The 21,745-nt window shown below is 45.0% G+C and overlaps 1 protein-coding gene across 1 annotated transcript in view; it reads left to right on the forward strand.

Moving 5' to 3' along the window:
* Positions 1–6,331: 6,331 nt before the first annotated feature.
* The window catches only part of LOC146181409 (phospholipid-transporting ATPase ABCA3-like), an 82,818-nt gene continuing 67,404 nt past the window's right edge, over positions 6,332–21,745 (forward strand). Inside the window, exon 1 of the mRNA XM_084575783.1 lies at positions 6,332–6,475. Within this exon, the coding sequence (XP_084431909.1) occupies positions 6,332–6,475 (144 nt within the window). The remainder of the gene's footprint in view (positions 6,476–21,745) is intronic.

Consider the following 21,745-nt stretch of genomic DNA (forward strand, 5'->3'; position numbering starts at 1 on the left):
GTGATACATGGGTACAGGCTTGGCCTGAGGCTGATGCTTGCTTAACTAGAGCCAACCACATAAAAAACGGATCTTTGATTCCACCCCTTCTGGAAGAAGGCTACCTTTTTTGGAGCATTTGGCGCAACCCTGCCAATGCATTCTTTAAAACTTACAATAGTTTTTTTCCCTTATTTCTTTTTCGTAGGAAAGATATCTAGGGTGAACCCAGTGGAAACCCCTTTAGAATCGCAGCCGGCTTGTTTTCGATTGGCTAGAAATCAGCGCACAACCTGTACTTGTTCAAATTCTGCTTCGGGCTCAAAAATTATACTCGCGAGAAAAATGCCGAACATGTCTCTAAGAAAAAGAAGAGGGGAGCGCCACCCCAAGCAAATGCGATATGCCCTCTCACAAACAAATGGTAACGGGATGTGTCCTCTCAGAAACAAAATAGCAGCTTTAATTTGACTTTCTCTACAGTCACAGGTTAGTGCTACCGTCAAATAGAGCCTACAGGCCCCCTCATTGCTTACGACAGTTGCGGTGAGTGGGTTATGTGAGCGCGCAAAAATAAATTTTTCCGCCCCATTTCAGCCCGTAAACATTGTGCTTCCTAAAGCACAATGACCCTTTGTTGTTGGGCGGTTCGCTAGACCATTTACAAGGGTTTTCTTTGTCATGCATCGTATGCAGCAGGTTGAAGGTTGTAGAGTTTTCTTGTTCTTTCTTTATTTCGCTACTATCAAAGTATGACTTCCCCTGTGGTGAAGTACGCTGCTGTTTTCATTGTTAAAGTACGCTTCACTACGTGTTTCATTCTCTGATTGGGAAATGTTCGTCGTTTACAAATTCGAGCCAAGGGACAGCCGTTCGAATGCGCTATTGTTCAAACACTGATGTCCGCATGATAAGTAGGCAGAAAATAAACAGGTATTCGCTCACTCGAAGACAACCAATGTAGATTGCAGTGTTTAAGACATCTGACAAAAGGCTCCCGACAAAGGCCAATAAATATTTCAAAACACTCATGTTCGTATTCAAAAGTCAAGGAACTCAGCCAGAACAGTTGTAAACGCTGCCTGCTTCGTCTTATCTCTGCGTACTTATAACTGCTTAGTAAATCGCTTATCTCAGATGTACTCTCCAGGTGGCCAAACATATTGCTTTCGCCCTTTTGTTAACTGTAACACCCAAACAAAGCTACAATAGAGCTCCAGAGACATTTGGAACCATTCTCTGTTATACCTACCTTTACAATAATACAATAATACCTTTAATCAAAACACATAAATTGTTGCCCAAAGCACTAAAACGTCGTAGCTTCTTGACTGCTCGAAAACATCAAGGTACAGACAAAGAAAACAATTTGTAGTAACACCCTCAAACACGTATTTGCAGGTATGTTCTAGAGTTTACATTTAATGTCTAGACCCAGGGAATGGTTTTTTTTTAATTCATGCCTTCATCGAACGTTTCTTTGGGTAAGAGGTTCAGGTTATAAATTATTAATTCAATTTTGCATATATCAGCACGTTAGACGAATATAGCTATAATTTCACGTGCATGAATAAAGTCCGGCTGCCACAGTTATTGCTACGACTGCACAATACAAAGCTGGGATATTGAAAATTTCTTTTTTTTTTCGTCAAGGCCTCTCCCAGATTTCTCCACTTAACCCGGTGTAAATTTCTACTGCGTATCAATACATCACTGGTGTAGGAGCTAGTGATCATGTTTGTCTTGATCCTGTATTCAGTTCCTTTACCTGAAACATTGAATATATATATATATATATATATATATATATATATATATATACAGTCATTACCATGACAAGGCATAACATAAAATATTAAATATTGAATTTTACATAACTATTTTATCCTTTATTTTAAATATTTGCTGGGGTCTGTTTAAAAATCGTAATTAGTGAAATTGGTGGCTCATTGAGTGAATTAGGGAGCATGTGATAAGCTTGGTTTATATTACAGGGATATTAAGAGTAGATTGTGACGTTGAAGCAAGAAGGAAAAAAACACCCTCCTTTAAACTGCAGAGACTACCATGGCGGTACAGGCAAGGCTCGACTACGCTTTCCTGCAAGCCAACAAATTGCCAACGTATACAGTGAGTAGTTTTCATACTATCTCTCTGCCTTGTGAGGCCATTTTTTTCCAGAGGTATGAGCTGTGTAAAGAGGCGGTGAAGGCGAAAAGCAAAGCACCCGCGTGCTGTGCGATGTCAGTGCACGTTAAAGAACTCCAGGTGGTAGAAATTTCGGCGGTCCTCCACTACGGCTTCTCTCATATCCCGAGTCAGTTTGGGACATTAAACCCCGCAGACCAAAAGCAACCTAAATCTTTCAGGAATCTTCTCCTAGACGACGCAAACACGTTCGAGCAACATGGTGGTGACCTGTAAGTGATAGCTGGGTAATCGGGTGTTAGTAAAATTGCTCCTTTTCAAATCGCTGGTTCGTAGTAAACTGGAATATGCTTCATCCATCTGGGACCCCTACCATGAGACACTGATCTACTATCTCGAGTCTATTCAGAACCGTGCGGCCCATTTCATTCTCTCTCATTTACATCTTAATTCTAGCGTCACTGCCATTAAATCAAGCTCATAACTGTCACTACTGTCTCCACGTAGAAACATATTCCGCCTTTGTCTATTACATAAGTTTACTGTGATAACGCCCTCCTTAAGAGCAAATTCGTAACGCCACCTCGCTAAATTCCCGCTGGGATCGATCACCGTTAAAAAGTGGGTATTCCTTCATGCCAAACAATTCTCTTCTATAACTTATTCATCCACAGCACATCGGCACAATGGAATCGCCTTCCCCCAGCGGTTGTCGAAATAAGTTATCATTCTGCGTTTAAATCTATTTTAATTAACCAGGTGTTAACATAGTACATTGAAGTCTCGGACGCTGCCATTTGTTTATTATTTTCGGTTCATCTGCTGCTTTCAATAAACATTTTTCTTTTTTTTCCCCAAATTGTGCTGCTGCTTAGGTGTGTGACACTAAATTTCAGCAACTGTTTTTTTTCCTGCCTGCTCGTTAAATTCTTTCTATGCTTTTTACGTGGTATAAATGTGTGCTGACACTTTTACTCAATATTGTGCGCTAGTAGCTAATAATTTGTATTATAATATTTCTGTATCCTGCCTATTTGTGGCAGGCATATTATTGCTCAAATTTGTATTAATACTGACTACAGTTTTGTTTTCTTTTTTGGTTGTACCCCACTTCCTTCTTTAATGCCCTCGGGCCCTGAGGGCGCAGAAATAAATAGATACGCTAGTAAGAATGTGTCAGATAATTGAGCAGCACATTAACCCAACATTTAGCGCTTAGTGATTTCACGCTGTTCCATAACAAGAGAAGATTAAGTGAGTCTAGTATGTTTCGTTTGAGGAAAGCTTAGGGTCGTTGTGAACACATGTTCAAATAAACCGCTAGAAGCTACAGGCCCGTAATTCAAATGTTCAGCTGCTGGACGCCCTGTGCAATTGTATCAATGCCTGGTAATAACGAAGGTATAACGCGATGGCTCTAATTTGCATTCAACGTCCTCTCAATGCCCTTCTGAGCTTTGTGCTCTGCATTTGGTCCGAAGTTGGAAAATTATAAATAAAATACATATTTATAACCATCAGATTCCACCAGTCTGATGCTGTTGTAATGCGTCTCAAAATATAACCCAAAAAGTAACATAATCGCAGTGCGTAATAAATAATAAATAATAATAATTTACACAATTTTCCCCATGCAATGTATGGCGCGCATGCTTGGCCACCATTTCCGAAAAATTGCTGTGATATTTGTCCTATTCCAGCGGAGATATACCTCACAAAGTGGAATAACATAGTCTATGGTATATGACAAGTGAGTGAACGTTGTTAGTTGCCTAAATTTTGCGGAATCGAAGAACAAGTCATCTCTGCAGCGTAAAGTTTTTGCAGTGGCGAGGCGATCAGCTCATCTGACAGGTTGCGCCATCTGACGGACGACAAGCAGCATCACGGGTTGTTGGCTGCACGGGCACCTCGCAACCATCGCTACTGAGGTTAGATTCTCAAAGTGATTTTAGTAAGAGAAGTGATTACTGTTATTTTTAGCATTACGTTTGACAAGCCGACGAACTGCACCTTTGAGCCAAGCTCGCTACCTGTACAGCCACCTACCGGTATATCGGTTGCTTCGCCGTCCATCAGATGAAGCAGCCTGTAAGGTGCGCTACTTGGCTCGCCTCCACAAAACAGTGCATGCTGCTCATAAGAGTTATTCGTTGATTCCGCAAAACGAGACAGGCACCGATATGAATCACTCATCAAATCGCTGACCACTTTGTGAACTCCATTTTTTCTCCAATATGGCGCTTGGCTTCACACAGGAGATTTTTAGGATTTCGGCCTCCAGATGTGCAAGGCTCTTTATATGCGTGTACGAGAAAAGAAAAGGGATAAAAAACGAAAACACACTTCAACGGGTGTACGTGATCTTTCGTATGTTGGGTTCAAATGCATTTATCCGTTCCGTTTCTCCTGCGAAATAATGACTGCTTCTCTCTAGAGCGTATTGTCTACTACTCGGGGGTGAAACTTCGGATTTCAGCAGCTCTCTCTTTCGGCTTGAATAGCTGACAAGGTCAGAGCAGGACGAACGGAAATAATTAGAGCACTACAGAATCTGCATTGGTGTAATGCGAAAGCAAGGATGCTCGCTGTTGGTTGCTTCTGGTTGCTTAATTCACTTCTTAATTACCCACTTTAGTCTTTTCTCATTTCAATTTGCGCGCCAATCCCTTTCTATGCCCTTTTTCGGCTCTACTTCCGGGTGCTTGACGTCGTAACCTCTACGTCATATTAATTATTTATTCATCTTAGTCTTTGGAACTTTCAAATTGCGAGCCAAACTTTTGCTATGCCCTTTTTCGGCTCTACTTCTGGTTGCGTGACGTCACATTCTTGACATCACCCTAATCCTACTGCCTTAAATAACTACTTTAGTCTTTGGTACTTTCAAATTGGGCGCCAATCCCTTCCTATGCCCTTTTTGGGCTCGACTTCAGGTTGTATGATGTCACGTCTTTGACGGCACCCTAACTGACTGATTTAATTATCTATTTTAGTTTTTGATACATTCAAATATGGTACCAATGCATTCGCTAATTAGACCCTTTTTGCCTTTACTATTTCATTTTGACTAATTATTTACATAATTAGCTTATTGGCCTAATTATTTTTTCGCACGCAATATTAAGTCACTCTCCATTGATTGATCCCAATCATTAACCTCTACCACTTCTCAATTACTCACAACTGCTGCGGATACGATTTTGCGTGTTTTGCCTCTATATGATTACCTAATTACCTTATTGGCCTATTATTTTGGACACAACATTACGTCACGATTGACACCACTCAATAACCTCTACCACTTCTCAATTACAACTACTGCGGACAACTTTTACATTTTTTACCTTTAACTAATTACCTAATTAATTTTTGGCCTAATTGTTTTTTCGGCAGCAACATGACGTCAGCCTCTATCTATAGACACCACTCATTAACCTCTACCGCTTCTCAATTGCTCGCAATTGCTGCGGACACGATTTTGCGGACGGGGTCTGCGGACGCGACCTGCGGACACGGTCTGCGGACAGAAATCTGTGAACATAGAGAAGTAATGCTTTCGCATTAATAAAAGAAATGAATCACATCCATGCCAGGACTCAATCCATCTTTCCGTGCACTAGCCGAGCGCGCTAACCACTGCCGCACACCAACTTCTCTACTGCGACTCCATAACTTCCCTTCCACTACTGTAACGACTACGGAGGACATTGATTGAAGGAAATGACAGCAGCGGAGTTGGAGAGATCGGAAATATCAGCGGGGGCACGACTGACATTACATCACCCTTACATCACTTGAAAAACAATAAAGTTAAGCAAAGTAGAAGCTTGTAGAACCTTGCTAAGTTATGGAAACCCATGTTTAACAATCTTTCGCCTGTATGACTAGATTCAAAAAATGGTTAAATTAACTACGACAACTTTTTTGTTTGTTTTTTCGCTGTCAGGCAATTTCTATTTATCTCCGGATCGTTGCGCTTAACCAAAAATGGGCTCAGCGCATTTGGGGGTTGTCGCAGAACTTATGAAAGGGGCATTTGAGGCGCTAAAATGTTATGCAGGAGAAGGAGGGAATAAAATCCCTCACTACCTTTTGATACTTCAGCGTTACCGGACTTGCTGCGAAAAACACACCACTCGATGTCCAATAATATAAATCGAAAGTGCATGCCGGAAACGTGTTACAGATACCGCGAGTTACGATGCGGCAACTGCCCGAAGTACCACCAGCCTTGGAGACGGTGAAGTACCGCCCCTTCATCGCCGAGCTGACGACGACCGCTTACTTCCTACCCTTGGTGCGCCGAATTTCCGCCATCACGACCGAACTATCCACGGGGCTTAAGGTAAACGGTTCTCCTCTCGAATTCGTGCAATACGACGCTTTGTTTGGTTTGGTTTGGTTTGGTTTGGTTTGGTTTGTGGGGTTTAACGTCCCAAAGCAACTAAGGCTATGAGAGACGCCGTAGTGGAGAACTCCGGAAATTTCGACCACCTGGGGATCTTTGTGGTCGAAATTTCCGGAGTCCTCCACTACGGCGTCTCTCATAGCCTTTGAACCCGCATTTTGGAACACCGGCACGTGTAGCTTCTCCGGCTGACTGAGAAAAGCGCATTTATTGTTGAAAACCATGAGTTTCAAACTATGACTATTTTTTTTTGTTTTCCGCTTGATAAACTCTCGCTAAGCCGACTGTGAAAAGCACACCGTGACCATGTTTTGAACATAACACAGTCGCGAAGCGGTCTCAGATATGTACACAAGAATGACTGCCTCGACAGTTTTTTTTTTCGTGCAGATAAGAGCACTCATTTTCGTTCAGCGCAGTGTTATTTCCGAAAAGCACAGCACTATAAGTCGATGTAGGCAAGTCAGAGTGGTGCTGTTGTCCTCTTGTGACCGCATGTTAGGGACGTTGAGACAACTAAGTCTGAAGTCTCCTTAGAATGAAATTGGGCAGGCATTGTGCCAGCCGATGTTGACTGCGGCTCTACCTGATGCCCTGGGTAAATATTTGTAACCGAATTTTCAAACAGCACTGAGTGTCCAATTGCAGGGAAATCATTTCAGAGCATTGTGAGAGTTGCTTAGTTTGCAGTATCATTTGTTTGGCAAAGTCAGGGACGTAATATCTTGTGACAATAGGCTGGAATTAAAAACACCCCCTCCGGGGTGGTGCAGTGGTAAGACGCCCGACTACTGTGCCGGAGTACCCGGGTTCGAACCCGACCTCGGCGGCTGCGTTTCAATGGAGGCGAAACGAGCGGCGTCCGTGTGCTGTGCGATCTCAGCGCACGTTAAAGATCCCCAGGTGGTCGAAATTACTCCGAAGCCCTCCACTACGGCTCCCCTTTCTCTTCTTCCACGTTCACTCCCACCTTCCTCCCTACCTTTACGGCGCGGTTCATGTGTCCACAGAGCAAGTGTGACAGATACTGCGCCTTTTCCTTCCTGTGAACCAATTGTTACTATTATTATTAAAAACACGCATCATGTATCAAAGAGCCAGCCCTACAACATCAATGAAAGATTATTTACCAATTTAACATGGCAGTGAAAGTTGAATAAAACTAATTTCACTGCATGCTTACTTGCGACGAAAGGCTCTCATCATTGGGGGAATACCTCAATGGACCGCACGTCAAAAATATTACCTATTCCTTTTTGTGTAGGCTTTTATTTTTCTCTGAGCACTGTTTTTTTTTTTGTTTGAATAAGGTTGCTGTCGTAATAATAATATTATAAATTGGTTCACAGGAAGGGAAAGGCGCAGTATCTGTCACACACGTTTCTGTGGAGAACTCAACCGCGCTGTAAGGGAAGGGAGGAAGGTAGGAGTGAAAGAGGGGAAGAGGAGACTTATTGGAGGGCTACGGAGTAATTTCGACCACCTGGGAATCTTTGGTGTGGCTGTAGGAAGAAGGAAAAGAAAATGCACGGGACTGCTACAGTCTCTGTAGCGGAGGCACTTCTGCTGCCTCGTGCGGACAGAAGAGATAAAGTCGAGAAGAAAAAGAAGAGGGAGAGAACGAGCTGGCCGTAACAGCCATCGTCCACCACCTAAGCGGTGGCGGGTGCAATGAGGGCCTACAACAGATAAAAATTCGGTGGCTGGCTAGCCCCCGCCGCAAGCGGCGTTGACCTATCGTCCCAGCCCAGCAAGGCCAGGAACCGCCACCCTTGAAATCCTCTCTCTCATCGACCTCTCCAGGAACAGCCACCCTTCACCACCTCTCCCTCATCCACCTCTCTCTTCCGTTCACACGAGGCAGCGAAGGTGGCTCAGCTGGCGAAACGAAGAGGCGTCCGCGTGGTGGTAAAAATATTTTAATGAAAATGATTAGGAGGTTGTAGCGGCGGTTGGAGTCCTCAGTCCGGAACCCCATTGGCGTAGGCTGCTGTCCGCGCTCTTCCGATGAGTTCTTTTTGAACCCTTGCGTCCGAGCTGGTCAGAGCTGCCTCCCACCCCTCCTGCGTTGGCTGGTTATTAATAGTGACAGTCTGATTTCGCTGGCATGCCCACACCATATGGTATAGGACCGCCTTCTCCCCGCAGAATTTGCATTGTGAGTCAAATGACTCTGGATCTATTGCGTGTAGTCTGCGTGGATTGTTAAAAGTGTTGGTCTGTAGCTTGCGGAGGTGTATCTCCTCCCCTTTGTCTAGTGTCTTTGCCGGTGGAGGGTAGACCCGGCGAGATAATCTTAAGTGCTGAAGTATTTCGGTGTAAGTTAGCAATGGGATAGGAGGTTCCACGAGATCCGTATTGGGTGCCCGGGGGAGAAATGCTCGGGCTGAGGCGTGTGCGCTCTCGTTCCCTGGGATGCCCTGGTGACCTGGTACCCATACTAAGTGTTTATCCATGGGTTGGTAGCCACGGGTGTAACTATCTTGCAGGATTTTAGCTGCTAGCGGTGCAATCCTGCCCCTGAGGTAATTGCGATATGCTGTCTGTGAATCTGTAAGAATGTATTCTGAGGTAGTGTGTGTCGCAGCTAGGGCAATTGCCACTTCCTCCGCAGCCAGTGTGTCATGGCTGTGTAATATTAGTCCATCCACTGTTTTATCTTGGTGTACTACCGCAACGGCCGCCATTCCCTGTTCAGGACCCGCAGCATCGACATAGAACACGCCCTCGCGCCCGCCGTAGTGCCTTTTTATAGCTTCCGCTCGTGCTTGTCTTCTTGGCTGGTGAAAGTCGGGGTGCATATTCCTCGGTAATGGAGTTCCCTTGAATTGTCCTCTCCATGAGGCTGGGATGTCGCTTTTAGGGTCTAGCTGTTCGGGGCAATTGATGTTCAAATCGTTCAAGACTTGTCGGCCAGTCAGAGTCGTGGAGAGTCGTACCACCTGCGCCGTGAGGTGTGCCTCAATCAGCTCGTCTACCGTGTTGTGGACGCCCAGTCGTAAAAGCCGGTCCGTCGATGTCGTAAGAGGGAGGCCCAGGGCCTTCTTGTAGGCTGTTCTGATTATGACGTCGAGGTTCTTGATGTCAAACTTCTTGAGACGAAGGTAGGGTGCCGCATAGGTGCTGTGCGATGTCAGCCCGTTAAAGATCCCCAGGTGGTCGAAATTACTCCGTAGCCCTCCACTATGGCTCTTCACTTTCACTCCCACCTTCCTCTCTTCCCTTACGGCGCGGTTGAGGTGTCCACAGAAATGAAGTGTTACCGCGCCTTTCCCTTCCTATAAATCAGACAGGTGGCCCAGCTACAGAGCCAGTAGCAGGCCCGTGCATTTTATTGCGAAAGCAACACTACACCAGGTTTCTAGCCTTCAGCGTAGCGTGCTTGCGGCGGGGGCTAGCCTGCCACAGAATGTTTTATCTGTCGTAGGCTGTCATTGCACCCGCCACCGTTTTGGTGGTGGACGACACGTCGCCTCTCTTCTCTCTTCGGTAAGTAGAGGAGGGGAGGCTGCGCTGTTCGGGTGTACTCCCTTATGTACAACACACAGCAATCCTACAGGCACTCACGAACATTCAAACTGGTCCTAGGCTTTACAACTACATAAGAGCCTTCCTTCAGCACAGGACAGCCACACTTCACATCGACAATCTCCACACCTCACCGTACACGCTTGCCAACGTGGGGACGCCGCAAGGCTCCGTTCTTTCCCCGTTTCTGTTCAACATTACCCTTATCCCCTTAACCGCAGAACTACAGAAAATCCCTCACCTCGGTCACACCATATACGCCGATGACATCACACTCTGGACAACACACGGATCAGACGGTGAAATCGAAGACACGCTACAAACAGCAGCAGACACGATAGCCAAGCTTACCGCAACAATAGGATTAGAGTGCTCCCCAGAAAAATCAGAATTACTAATCATACCCCCTAAAGGACGGACCTACCAAAGCCCCATAGAAATTCGAATTCAGGGAAGACAAGTACCACAGGTTCATACCATCCGCATTCTGGGACTATACCTGCAACAGGATGGAAAGAACGTCGACACAATTAAGCGGCTCAAAACGGCAGTTGCAAACACCACACAACTCATAAAAAGGGTGACAGGACGCGCACATGGGCTTCGAGAGGCGGACACACTTCGAGTAGTGCACGCCTATACCCTCAGCAGAATTCTTTATGCTACACCATACCTCAAACTATCATGCAGTGAGGTCCACCAAATAGACTCATTAATTCGGCAAGCAACAAAGGCAGCACTTAAATTACCGAAAAGCACTAGTAACGAGAGACTACTCGAACTTGGAGTCCATAATACCATACATGAACTTCGAGAGGCCCATTTACAAGCACAATACCTCAGATTAGCTGCTACAACTACCGGACGACATATACTCACTAAGCTAGGCATCACTATTCCTGCAAACAATTCATCCCTATTAACACTCCCTAGCCAAATTTACACTTCAATCTATGTCAAACCATTACCGCGGAACATGCACCCCCACTATGACCAAGGTCGCAGGAAGGCGCGCGCGGCAGCGCTCCACAAATGGTACGGGAATGAGCCCGATGCCGTTTGGGTAGATGCCGCCTGCGATGAGAGCGGAGCCACTGCAGTTGTCCACAACCCCCACACTTCCCCCCTTAACTATTGAGCTTCCTTCAGGCACGACCCCTGAAGAAGCCGAGGATACCGCTATAGCTATTGCTCTGGCATACACCGATGCCAGTTACATACTCAGTGATTCAAAAACTGCCGTTCTAAATTATGCCAGGGGCCGGGTTCATCCTCCGGCGCACCACTTGCTGCACATGCCCACCTCCCACCTCCCCCGACGGATTGAGCTCATCTGGGTGCCTGCGCACTCGGGAAATCCCGGCAACGAGGCTGCCGACTCCTTAGCCCGAGGGTCTAGAAACCGGGCACAGGCGGACCTCATGGGGGATTTCTCGAAGGATCGTATGCACTCGTTTGCTGAGTTCACCGCAAACTCCCGCGCTGAGCGCCTCATCTATCCGTCACCCCACCCATCCCTCACTATCAGAGAGCAGTCAATCTGGCGTCGTCTGCAGACACGAACTCTACCGACACCAGCTCTACTTTCGAAATTTCAGCCGGTATCCCCCATATGCACTTTGTGCTCCCACCCCAAGGCCACTCTTACCCACATTCTTTTATCCTGCCCTGCGTCTCCTCCCCCCGCCGGGCCGGTGCCTCTCCGAACCTGGGAGGACTGGGAGACCTCACTGCGATCAGCGGACCCGGCCAGGCAGAAGATCGTCGTCAGCCGGGCCGCATACGTCATGGATAAACATAATATGAACGTTTAGATCGTGAGTGGGGTCGTGCGGAGACCCAGGAGGCCTGCGTGCCTCGAATTCTTCTGCAAATAAAGTTTTTTCCTCCTCCTCTTCCTCCTCCCTTATGTACTACTCCCCTGATGGGGCTGGGACAGGTAGGTCACCGCCGCTTGCGGCGGGGGCTGGCCTGTCACCGAATGTTTATCTGTTGTAGGCCGTCATTGCACCCGCAATGGACGACGGCAGTTGTTGCGGCGCGCGTCTTTCTCTCACTCTTCCTTTTTTTCTTCTCTATTTTCTCTTCTGTCTGCACGAGGCAGCGGAGGTGGCTCAGTTACAGAGCCAGTAGCAGGCCCGTGCATTTTCTTTTCCTTCTCCCTACAGCCCCAGGCTGTTCTCCACGGCTCGCGGAAATCCCGCGTTTGTGCTCCCTTGTGCCAGAGCGTTTGAGGCGCACTCGACCCGTGGCTGTGTCGTGGTTGTACTGCCGCGTGTCATTGTGTCTTCGTGCGTCTTCTTGTCCTCCCTCATTAAAGGCGCAGTATCTGTCACTCTTTGCTCTGTGGATACCTGAACCGCGCCGTAAGGGAAGAGAGGAAGGGGGAGTGAAAGTGGAAAGAGAGAAAGGGGAGCCACAGTGGAGGGCTACGGAGTAATTTCGACCACCTGGGAATTTTTAACGTGCGCTGACATGGGAATCTTTAACGTGCGCTGACATCGCACAGCACATGGACGCCACTTCGTTTCGCCTCCATCGAAACGCAGCCGCCGTGGTCGGGTTCGAACCCGGGAACTCCGGCACAGTAGTCGGGGTCTTACCACTGCACCACCCCGGCGGGGCGCTCCGCTGCCTCGTGCAGACAGAAGAGACAATAAAGAAGAAAGAAAAAGAGAGGGAGAGAAAGATGCGCGTCGCAATAACCGTCTTCCGCCATCTGAGCGGTGGCGGGTGCAATGACGGCCTACAACAGAATGTGGTGGCCGGCAAGACCCAGCCACAAGCGACGTTGACCAACCCATCCCAGCCCCCTCACAACCAGGAACAGCCACCCTTCACCACCTACCTGTAGCGGGACGGTTACTGTATTATTTGATCAGCCTTATGTATTTCACCTAGAAATTGGTCTGTGTGTGGCCACTTACAGTCGCTCTTGGTGGCAAAAGTGTGATTTAAACATTTGCGATACAAGGTTCTGAGTGGCTTCGAATGAATTGGCATAATATGGAGCACAGAATTGATTTTCGAGCTAAACCTTGAGATTTGATTTCAATTTTGAGATCTGAGTGCGCAAGAGGTTCGCACACGACCTTTTTTCCTTAAAGCCGTGATGACGTGCGACATTGGGGTGGACGCGCCGGGCAAACCAAATTGTTGTTTCTTGATGCACACGCTGATAAGGAATTTAGTAGATAGGATTAAATTCTGCAAAATTTGAGCTGATGCTTTAATAGTACGCCTGCGACGGTGGAGCTAATTATTTTTTATAGGTGCTTCTCATTCTATTTCATACGATGCCACGTCGGTATGTTTAATGCCACCCTAGTTCCCTTAACAGCAAGGAAAGATCTTACTTGGCTAGCTGATTCGAGTGAACGAAAGCCAGGCTCACATAGCACCAGCGTCATCAGTTTCAGAGCACCGAAACCTCTGTGCTTCCACAGCAGGATTCGTGGGCACAGCCACAACGTTTCACTCGCTAACGTCACCTTGTTCATGTATGGCGAAATGGAGCTGACGTTATCTTGAAGACAGCTTTAGACTGGCAAAGTGTATGCTAAATGCATAGTTTATGGGGACTGGAGCCACATTCGGAAAATATCGAACTTTCGAGGCGCGAGTAGAAATAACACTCAATGCATGTTATAGAACCCCAGGTGGTCAAAATTTCCGGAGTCCTCCACTACGGCGTCTCTTATAGCCTGAGTCGCTTTGGGATGTTAAACCCCACAAACCAACCAGACCAACCAAATAACACTCACCGCTCAGACAAGTTAACCTCGTTCGGACCTCGTTCCGAGTCGAGTAAGTACAGGTACTTCTTCCCGAACACGCTATTATGAGCAGATTCTAACTTGCAGGATGTCGTTGGAATACATACTCTTAGTCATCCAGCTTGTGAGTCTAGTCGGCCTCGTTGTCCGAATGGTCGGATATTTCATCTATATTTAAGCATAAAGAGTCACCGCGCTTTTTCGTGGTGCAAAAATGAGCGAAGCTTCTTCAACAAAAAGTAATAAGTTTGGTATATACAGCGGTATATTCGCAATGTATTTTAAATAAAGTTTGTATTCTGGAATGGGCTCAAGGTATATTAAAAATAGGCTTGTTAAAGGTTTTAGCAAATATTCGAAATATAATTTTGTATTAGTCAAAAATACCGTAACTGAAAGTGCAGTTCGAGCATATATTGAATAGGTGAAAATACATATGCGATTTAGCGTGCTGGCAGAGAATTAAGAATGCATTTTTTAAATATACAATTAATTCGTCAAAAGTAACTTTAAAATCTTCAGTGGTTTGTCAACCTCAAACCTCAACGAACCTCAACCGTTAGTCGCGTGCAAAGTTCACTCGCTCACCGTAAAGTAGTTCCCTTTGTTCCCGCGCTACTCCTTCATAATGCAGGCGAAAACCGGAGAGATATACTTTCTCTCTCGACGTCTTCATTTTGCCATATTTAGCCGGACGTGCCACCCGTTTAACACACAATGTTTACAAGACGTCAACGCACTAACGCTGCATAGCCTTTTATATGCTCTTTAATACGATCAAGGTTTTCAACAATTGCACTAACATCTCACACTAAAGTAAGGTCTCAGCCCGGAGAATTGAACGGTGCTTTTGAATATAGTGTTGATCTCCATACCTCTCTTTAAAACGCTGTGTGTGCTGATTTATTGGAATCTGTTGCGGCTGCCATAGTAATCAACACTATTGCTATGGCGACCTCGCTTTATTTGTACAATGACTGCGTCAACCCACTTGGTACCTGGCCAGCCTAAGTCGAGCAATAAAGTGCATATTCAAGCGCTACCTTTCAAAGGCACACATATCTCGCACCAAACCCGTCTCAAGCCAAGTGAACACCTTATGTTCACTGTTGTTCTGTTTGTGTTGTGGCGTCGCAGGTGCCTCGCTGAGGCACGCCGAACACCCGCCAGAGCAATGTACCCAGCCTTGCAGAGGCTGCGCCTCGTCATCTGGAAGTATCAGTCTGGAAAGTTAGAAACTGACGGCGAGACGCGGTTTCTGCGGCGCTGGCACACGCGCTTCTATGTTGTACGAGGGAGCAGACTTGAGATGCTTGTCGTCCTTTATTAGAACCCCATCCCCTTCTATTGTTTTCTTCTCTCTGGAGAATCATGTTTTTCAGTTTATTATGTATATGTATCATGGAGTGTTTTGTATAGTGTTTTGGTCTGTGAGTAATGTGCGTTTTGAATGTATGTATGTATGTATGTATGTATGTATGTATGTATGTATGTATGTATGTATGTATGTATGTATGTATGTATGTATGTATGTATGTATGTATGTATGTATGTATGTATGTATGTATGTATGTATGTATGTATGTATGTATGTATGTATGTATGTATGTATGTATGTATGTATGTATGTATGTATGTATGTATGTATGTATGTATGTATGTATGTATGTATGTATGTATGTATGTATGTATGTATGTATGTATGTATGTATGTATGTATGTATGTATGTATCCAATAAATTCTCTTTACAAACGTTCTGAAATTTCCGATAGATACTAAATGGCTTACCACTGGCAGAAGTACGAAAACGGGAGTTATGGGTTTAATCGATATGGCGCCACTCACGTTACGCACTATGAAAGAGTCTCAGCACAGCACAGCTATCATCTTAGTACTTTAAGTTTCGTTGGATGTGGAAGGTGCAGTGCTCATACGGAGCTATTATTGCAGGACTATCAACGAACCAATGGTCTTTCTATGCCAGAGTTCTGGTTGGGCCACCATCTGTCAGCGCTTACCATCCAGATGCTCGAGACGGTGCCAGTCATCATATGGATGTTTATGGGGCATGGCGGAAACAAAGCGCATTTCTTCTCTGATGCAGATATCACGCTGGTCACGTTAATCATGCTCCTCTTCAACATTTATCACATACTGCAGGCCATGCTTTTCGCGGCAGTGTTCCAAAAGGGTAAGCATCAAATAGAAGACAGGCCAAGCAGGCATTCAATGTCATTATTGAAAATAGTACCATGTGAACATACCTGGTTCATTCTTCAACTAACGTAGTTGCGCATACTAAACGATGCCTCGAGGCACTTTGTGGCAAAAGAAACTCGCTTAAGTGCATTTCTATGTCAGATGCTTATAAGAAGTAACCCTCTGTGTGTGAGATATGTATCAAAAAGCGTTAACGGTTTATTTTTTTTATGTTTACCTTGGCTTTGGCATATAGGCATTAGTTTGCAGTGAATAAATTTTTAGCTAGTTGTAGTAACAGCAAAATTAGTTTCTACTGTTTCGGAAACGAGATAACCATCCATGCTGTGGCTCAAAACAATTTTTGTAATCCCACACCAAAGACAGGCACTTTCTTAATACTGGCGTTTTAAGTAATGCTCCCGGTGCCCTCCCTCGTTGGAGCTTGGGTCACGTGACCTTGGCTGTGCTATGTGTGTCTTTGTTCTCGTCGCTGCTCCATCTGGTCCTGACTTAGGAAACTTATTTGACGTGATGCTTCAAATCGTAGTGACGCTGGCATCGTTCTTAAAGGCCCGAGCGATGGGGCATTTCAAAAACACACCGGAGGGGCTTAGTAGGTGAACCTCCTACGTCAGTGGCTATAAAGTTATCAATCAATCAATCAATCAATCAATCAATCAATCAATCAATCAATCAATCAATCAATCAAAAGCACGAGGCATTCGGAGCCAGATGGCCAATCTTTGTTGAGCCACAGTAGTGGCGGTTATCGCGTTTTATAAATTCAAATTGATATGGCTGTCATAACTGCCGACTGTAGATATCAGATTGCAACCAGCCACTCGCCTGCAGTAGTTAACAAGATAATTTTAGGTTATTAAGCTTTGCTAATATTGGAAAATATTTTACACGAGAAACCATGTTCACACCTCAAATAACCTATTTGAAAACATAGCATGCACACATTCAAAGGGAAACAATAGTTTTGCGAAATGTGTTACAATTTGATATACAAACAATATTATGAGGAAAGTAATTCCAGCTGAAGCAAGTCCTGGGTAAGAATGAATCGTGAAAACGTTTTTGTGACAAGGTGAAACTCCAACTTTATGGAGGTGGTCAATGCGTGCCGATGTGTGAGATGATCTGGTTATTACTCTGTCTTTGAGACAGCTGTTGTTGTAATTGTTATGAGAAATGCATAATGACGCCACTGAACTGCGCTGAGATAAAATTTGAAGGGACAAACTTGATTTAGTGTTCGTTACACTACTTTTGAAGGTGATAGAAAGTATAAAACGACAGGCATGGTTCGGCACAGCTTCCAAATCGGAAACAAGGGAATCAATTCCGGGGCTCCAGAGTGATGCTAAATATTCCAATTTTGATCTTACCAGAGTTTTGTAAAGCAATAATGTTAATGAACTCGATGAATGACAAATTTTTGGAAATATAGCCAAGCTTGCGGTTGGAGTTATTTATGATATATTTAGCGTGAATCTTGCAGGAAAGGTTAGAATAAGCTGACTGTGAATAAAACAATAAAAATTAACTTTGATAAGCACAGTCCATCTGCTCCCGCAACACCCTTCCCTCAGTCCCGACTTCCTTCATTGAAAAGCTGGGAAATAGTCATAGCCGCGTTCTCCCAGAGTTGCCACACTCCAAATTTTCGCGCTTCGTGTATCTGTCTGCATTATGAATAATATAGTAGAAAGAGGACTAAACAAGGTTCGAGGGAAAGCCTCAGTTCACAAGCCAAGCTAAATTATTGAGAAGTACCTACTGAAAAAATTGTATGAGGCAATAACCTCACATTTTCTCACATAATCTCACTCAATTCGCATAAAAAATCACATAGTTGCTTTGGGACGTTAAACCCCACAAACCAACCAAACCAACCAACAAATCGCATATAATTGCATTAGATCTCATAGTTTGTTGTACATTATCATAAATTATGCGAAATATTTTATGATAATGATGTCCACCATATGAGAGTTCATGCGATTTGGTGAGATTTTGAGAAGTTACTGCCCGGTAGAACTTTTAGTTTTTCAGTAGCATGGCCTTGCCGAAGCGTTGTCTTGGCCTGCGTAAAGGATGCATATGACATTCTGGGGAAGGGTGCTAGTATTGTCGTAGGCAATGCAGGATGCCTTTTAATTCTATTTGGATCACGGTGCCCTGAATAGTGGATACCTCTAAGGAAATAAAATTTCCCAACGTTGCACCCTAATTGACATTTAATGGAGGATGGTTCAATCAACTTTTACGATTCCTTCTCCACAGGTATGCGGGTGATACTGCTGACGGCCTTATTGGGATACTTCCTTCCTTACTATATATATGCGAAAACTTCGTCTACCAGCAGTTTGGTCTTTCAAGACCGCTTCCTAAAGCTTCTCAGTGTCCTCTCTCCGCAAGTCGCAGGAAGCGTCATTCTGAGGACTCTGGCCCTGTTCGACGATTTCGAGGGTGAGTGTTTGTGCAACTCTTTCTCACTACAATAACGCAACTCTGGCATCGCTCATAAAAGGTCATGTGCTGTGCGATGTCAGCACATGACCTGTGTGTCGTGTGCTGTGCGATGTCAAGGCACGTTAAAGATCCCCAGGTGGTCGAAATTACTCCGTAGCCCTCCACTACGGCTCCTCTTTCTCTCTTTCAACTTTCACTCCCATCTTCCTCCCTTCCCTTACGGCGCGGTTGCGGTGTCCACAGAAAAACAAATGAGGCAGTTACCGCGCCTTTCCCTTCCTATAAATAAATCAGTAAAAATCATAAAAGGTCACAAGCACGTATGAAAGGAATGATTTATTCCTTTATGACGAAAAAAAAACGAATGAAAAGATCCGAAATACGTTTTTTAGTTTTGTGTGCTGTCAACATTTTCATATCAGAGCTCGCTCAGGAAGCTAACGTTTACTATCATTCGCATTTAGAGCCCCGCCGGGGTGGCGCAGTGGTTACGGCGCTCGACTACTGTTCCCAAAGACGCGGGATCGAATCCCGGCTTCGGCGGCCGCTTTTCGATGGAGGCGAAAAGCAAGGCGCCCGTGTGCTGTGCGATGTCAGTGCACGTTAAAGAACCCCAGGTGGTCAAAATTTCCGGTGTCCCCCACTACGGCGTCTCTCATAGCCTGAGTCGCTTTGAGACGTTAAACCCCACAAACCAAACCAAACCATTCGCATTTAGAAAAAAAGCGTGATTTTGTTATGGCACTATGGATACATTAACCGATTAATCTATTACTGGGGCAACACTTGAATATAGTTAATATCTAGTATTGTGTGAGCGTGATAATCTTTCATGATCTCCTTCGATAACATGCGTGCCTTAAAAAGTATTCGCTTTCAAAAACAATGAAATACACAGGTAATCGACGCACAAAAGGTACATTTTTAAATCTGCCGTAGCTAAATGCGTATGTTCAAGTAGTCTAACGTGGAGCTAAAGGCTGTGGCATAACTTCCGTATTTTGTCCAGGCATAGAAAAAAAAAGCACGGCGCGGTCGCTTTAATCATTTATTACTGCGCTGTCTTTCTCTAAATAGCATCGATGCAAGCTATTTGTAACCTATAAAGAAAATGAAAAATTGCTGGCTAATTCATTTATGACGATCGATCCTGATGCTATCCATGTGCTAATTTGGAGTATAAGTAAGTGGTGATATATGGAAACTTCCAAAAGCCCAAGAACAAACTTACAGCGCCGAAATTCCAAGCAGCATATATACTAACTGTAGATCGATGCTACAGTCAGCCGCTTGCCACAGCAGCACTAAAGCAAACAATATATTAGATTGCTTTGCTATTCCGGATATTCCGGACAGCTTTAGCCATTACTTTGCTACAGGCAGCGTTCCCAACTATTATCAAGTGGGAGCGAGGTTTACACTCTCTTGATAATCGCGGTGGAAAAGGTCGAAATTTATTTCATGTGAAAGATAACTGCCTTCATATGAGAGTAAATGCAAACATTTCAAACGTCTGCTGCCGTTATCATTCTTGGCCAGCTCCATCACAAAAAGCGACTATCGCTCACGATACTTTCTATACAACCGACATTAAATCTCCAAAATAGCAGTAGATACGTTACGGCAAAAATACTCCTTATTTTCCTTTCACATTTATTTACAATAGTCGTAGGTGCGATGCACATCCTCCTTTTTAGGCGCGGAACTAAAAATATGGACCCCGTTTATTCTTTAAGCATTTCGAAATCAATTCAAGAATAGTCTCTCCTTATTGCAATATGGTCACTGATCTGTCGTCGGCCTTTGGTCCCTCAGTTGTTATGCTATAGCGTCAAGAGTCCCGTATTGCTTAAAAGCAGATGTCGGCGTTATTGTCATTCGTTGTAGCGCGAAAATCTACTAGGACACAAAGAAATAATTATTCCAAACGTGCGGGGCTCTTGAAGTAACGAGGCGAGCACGCAACCGATACACTATGGAACCACGTTGCTTTTTTCATGTTTACTCGCGTTTACTCTTAAAGCCAAGCCCTAGCGTCAGCCTAAAGTTTTTAATATCGACATCAACTTTGCACCGTCCTAAGGTACACTTTCCTTCAATTCACTTTCTAGACCGAGCAGGCTCGTGAATCCTGCGCATGTGCAGTACTTCATCAGCATGGCCCACTTCTCTGTCTTAAAGATTGTTTGCCACAAAAGAGTATATACATTGAGACGGCGCTGAAGCCATCGGTTTCTTATCGTGGTGCTGCCCGCATTATTGCCTTCCGTTTATTCGCTTTATTGACTCTCCCTAGAAAGAGAGTATATATATTGAGACGGCAGTGAAGCTATCGGTTTCTTGTCATGGTGCTGCCCGCATTAATGCCTTCCGTTGATTCACTTTATTGGCTCTTCCCAGAAAGGAAACCGAGAACCAGTAGAGTTAGAACGGCATCCCGGTATGTACATATTATTGTTATTATTATTCGCACGCTAAAGGAAACAATTTAGATTACATGGACGCACAAACATGTGCAAATGACAATGCTCGCCCTGAAATTCCAAGCAGAGATCCTCAAAAACATGCAAAACAACGGTGAGCTCCTCACACGACTAGATTATGCGTTGGGTGCCGCTGCAGGGTGGCATCCTTAAGTAGCAAAGGTCGTCCATAAAGTTGGCCTAAAGTTTTGCGACCATAGCAAGCAAACAGGGCTCTGGCACCACATAAGGTACCACACACGACTGTAACAACTTCTTGTATATTTATTTCAGCCTTAAACTTTTTTCCGTTGGGATTCCAGTTATATCTCCTTGGTGCTCCTCTTATGTGCCACAACCTCGACACATAACCTGTGACGAATGTTTGTGGAAGTGGCGCATGCTTTCTTCTGCACACCGCACCCTTTAGGATCACAGTTATACAGGAAATGTCGGTTGAAGTTATAAGTGCTGTATCCATGCCATACCATCCCCAGGTGGAGCCGGGTGGGATGATCTCTTCAAGCCCGCTCTTAAGCTGGACAGTGTCACCTTGTTCGAGCTTCTCGCTGCCACGTGCGCCGCGGCTGGCCTCTACGTATTCCTACTGTTCTACGCGACCAATGTGCTTCCGTGGGCCACCGACTACCCTCTGCATCCACTCTTTTTCTTGATGGTGCGTGCATTCATTCAAGCAGAGTGGCTGCCACGTTTCCCTCGGATCATGTGCATTCTTGAAAAGCGCGTTTTGTAGACC

Source organism: Amblyomma maculatum, chromosome 8 (genome assembly GCF_055883805.1).
Source record: "Amblyomma maculatum isolate TAMU_Amacu chromosome 8, ASM5588380v1, whole genome shotgun sequence".
Classification (NCBI taxonomy): Eukaryota; Metazoa; Arthropoda; class Arachnida; order Ixodida; family Ixodidae; genus Amblyomma; species Amblyomma maculatum.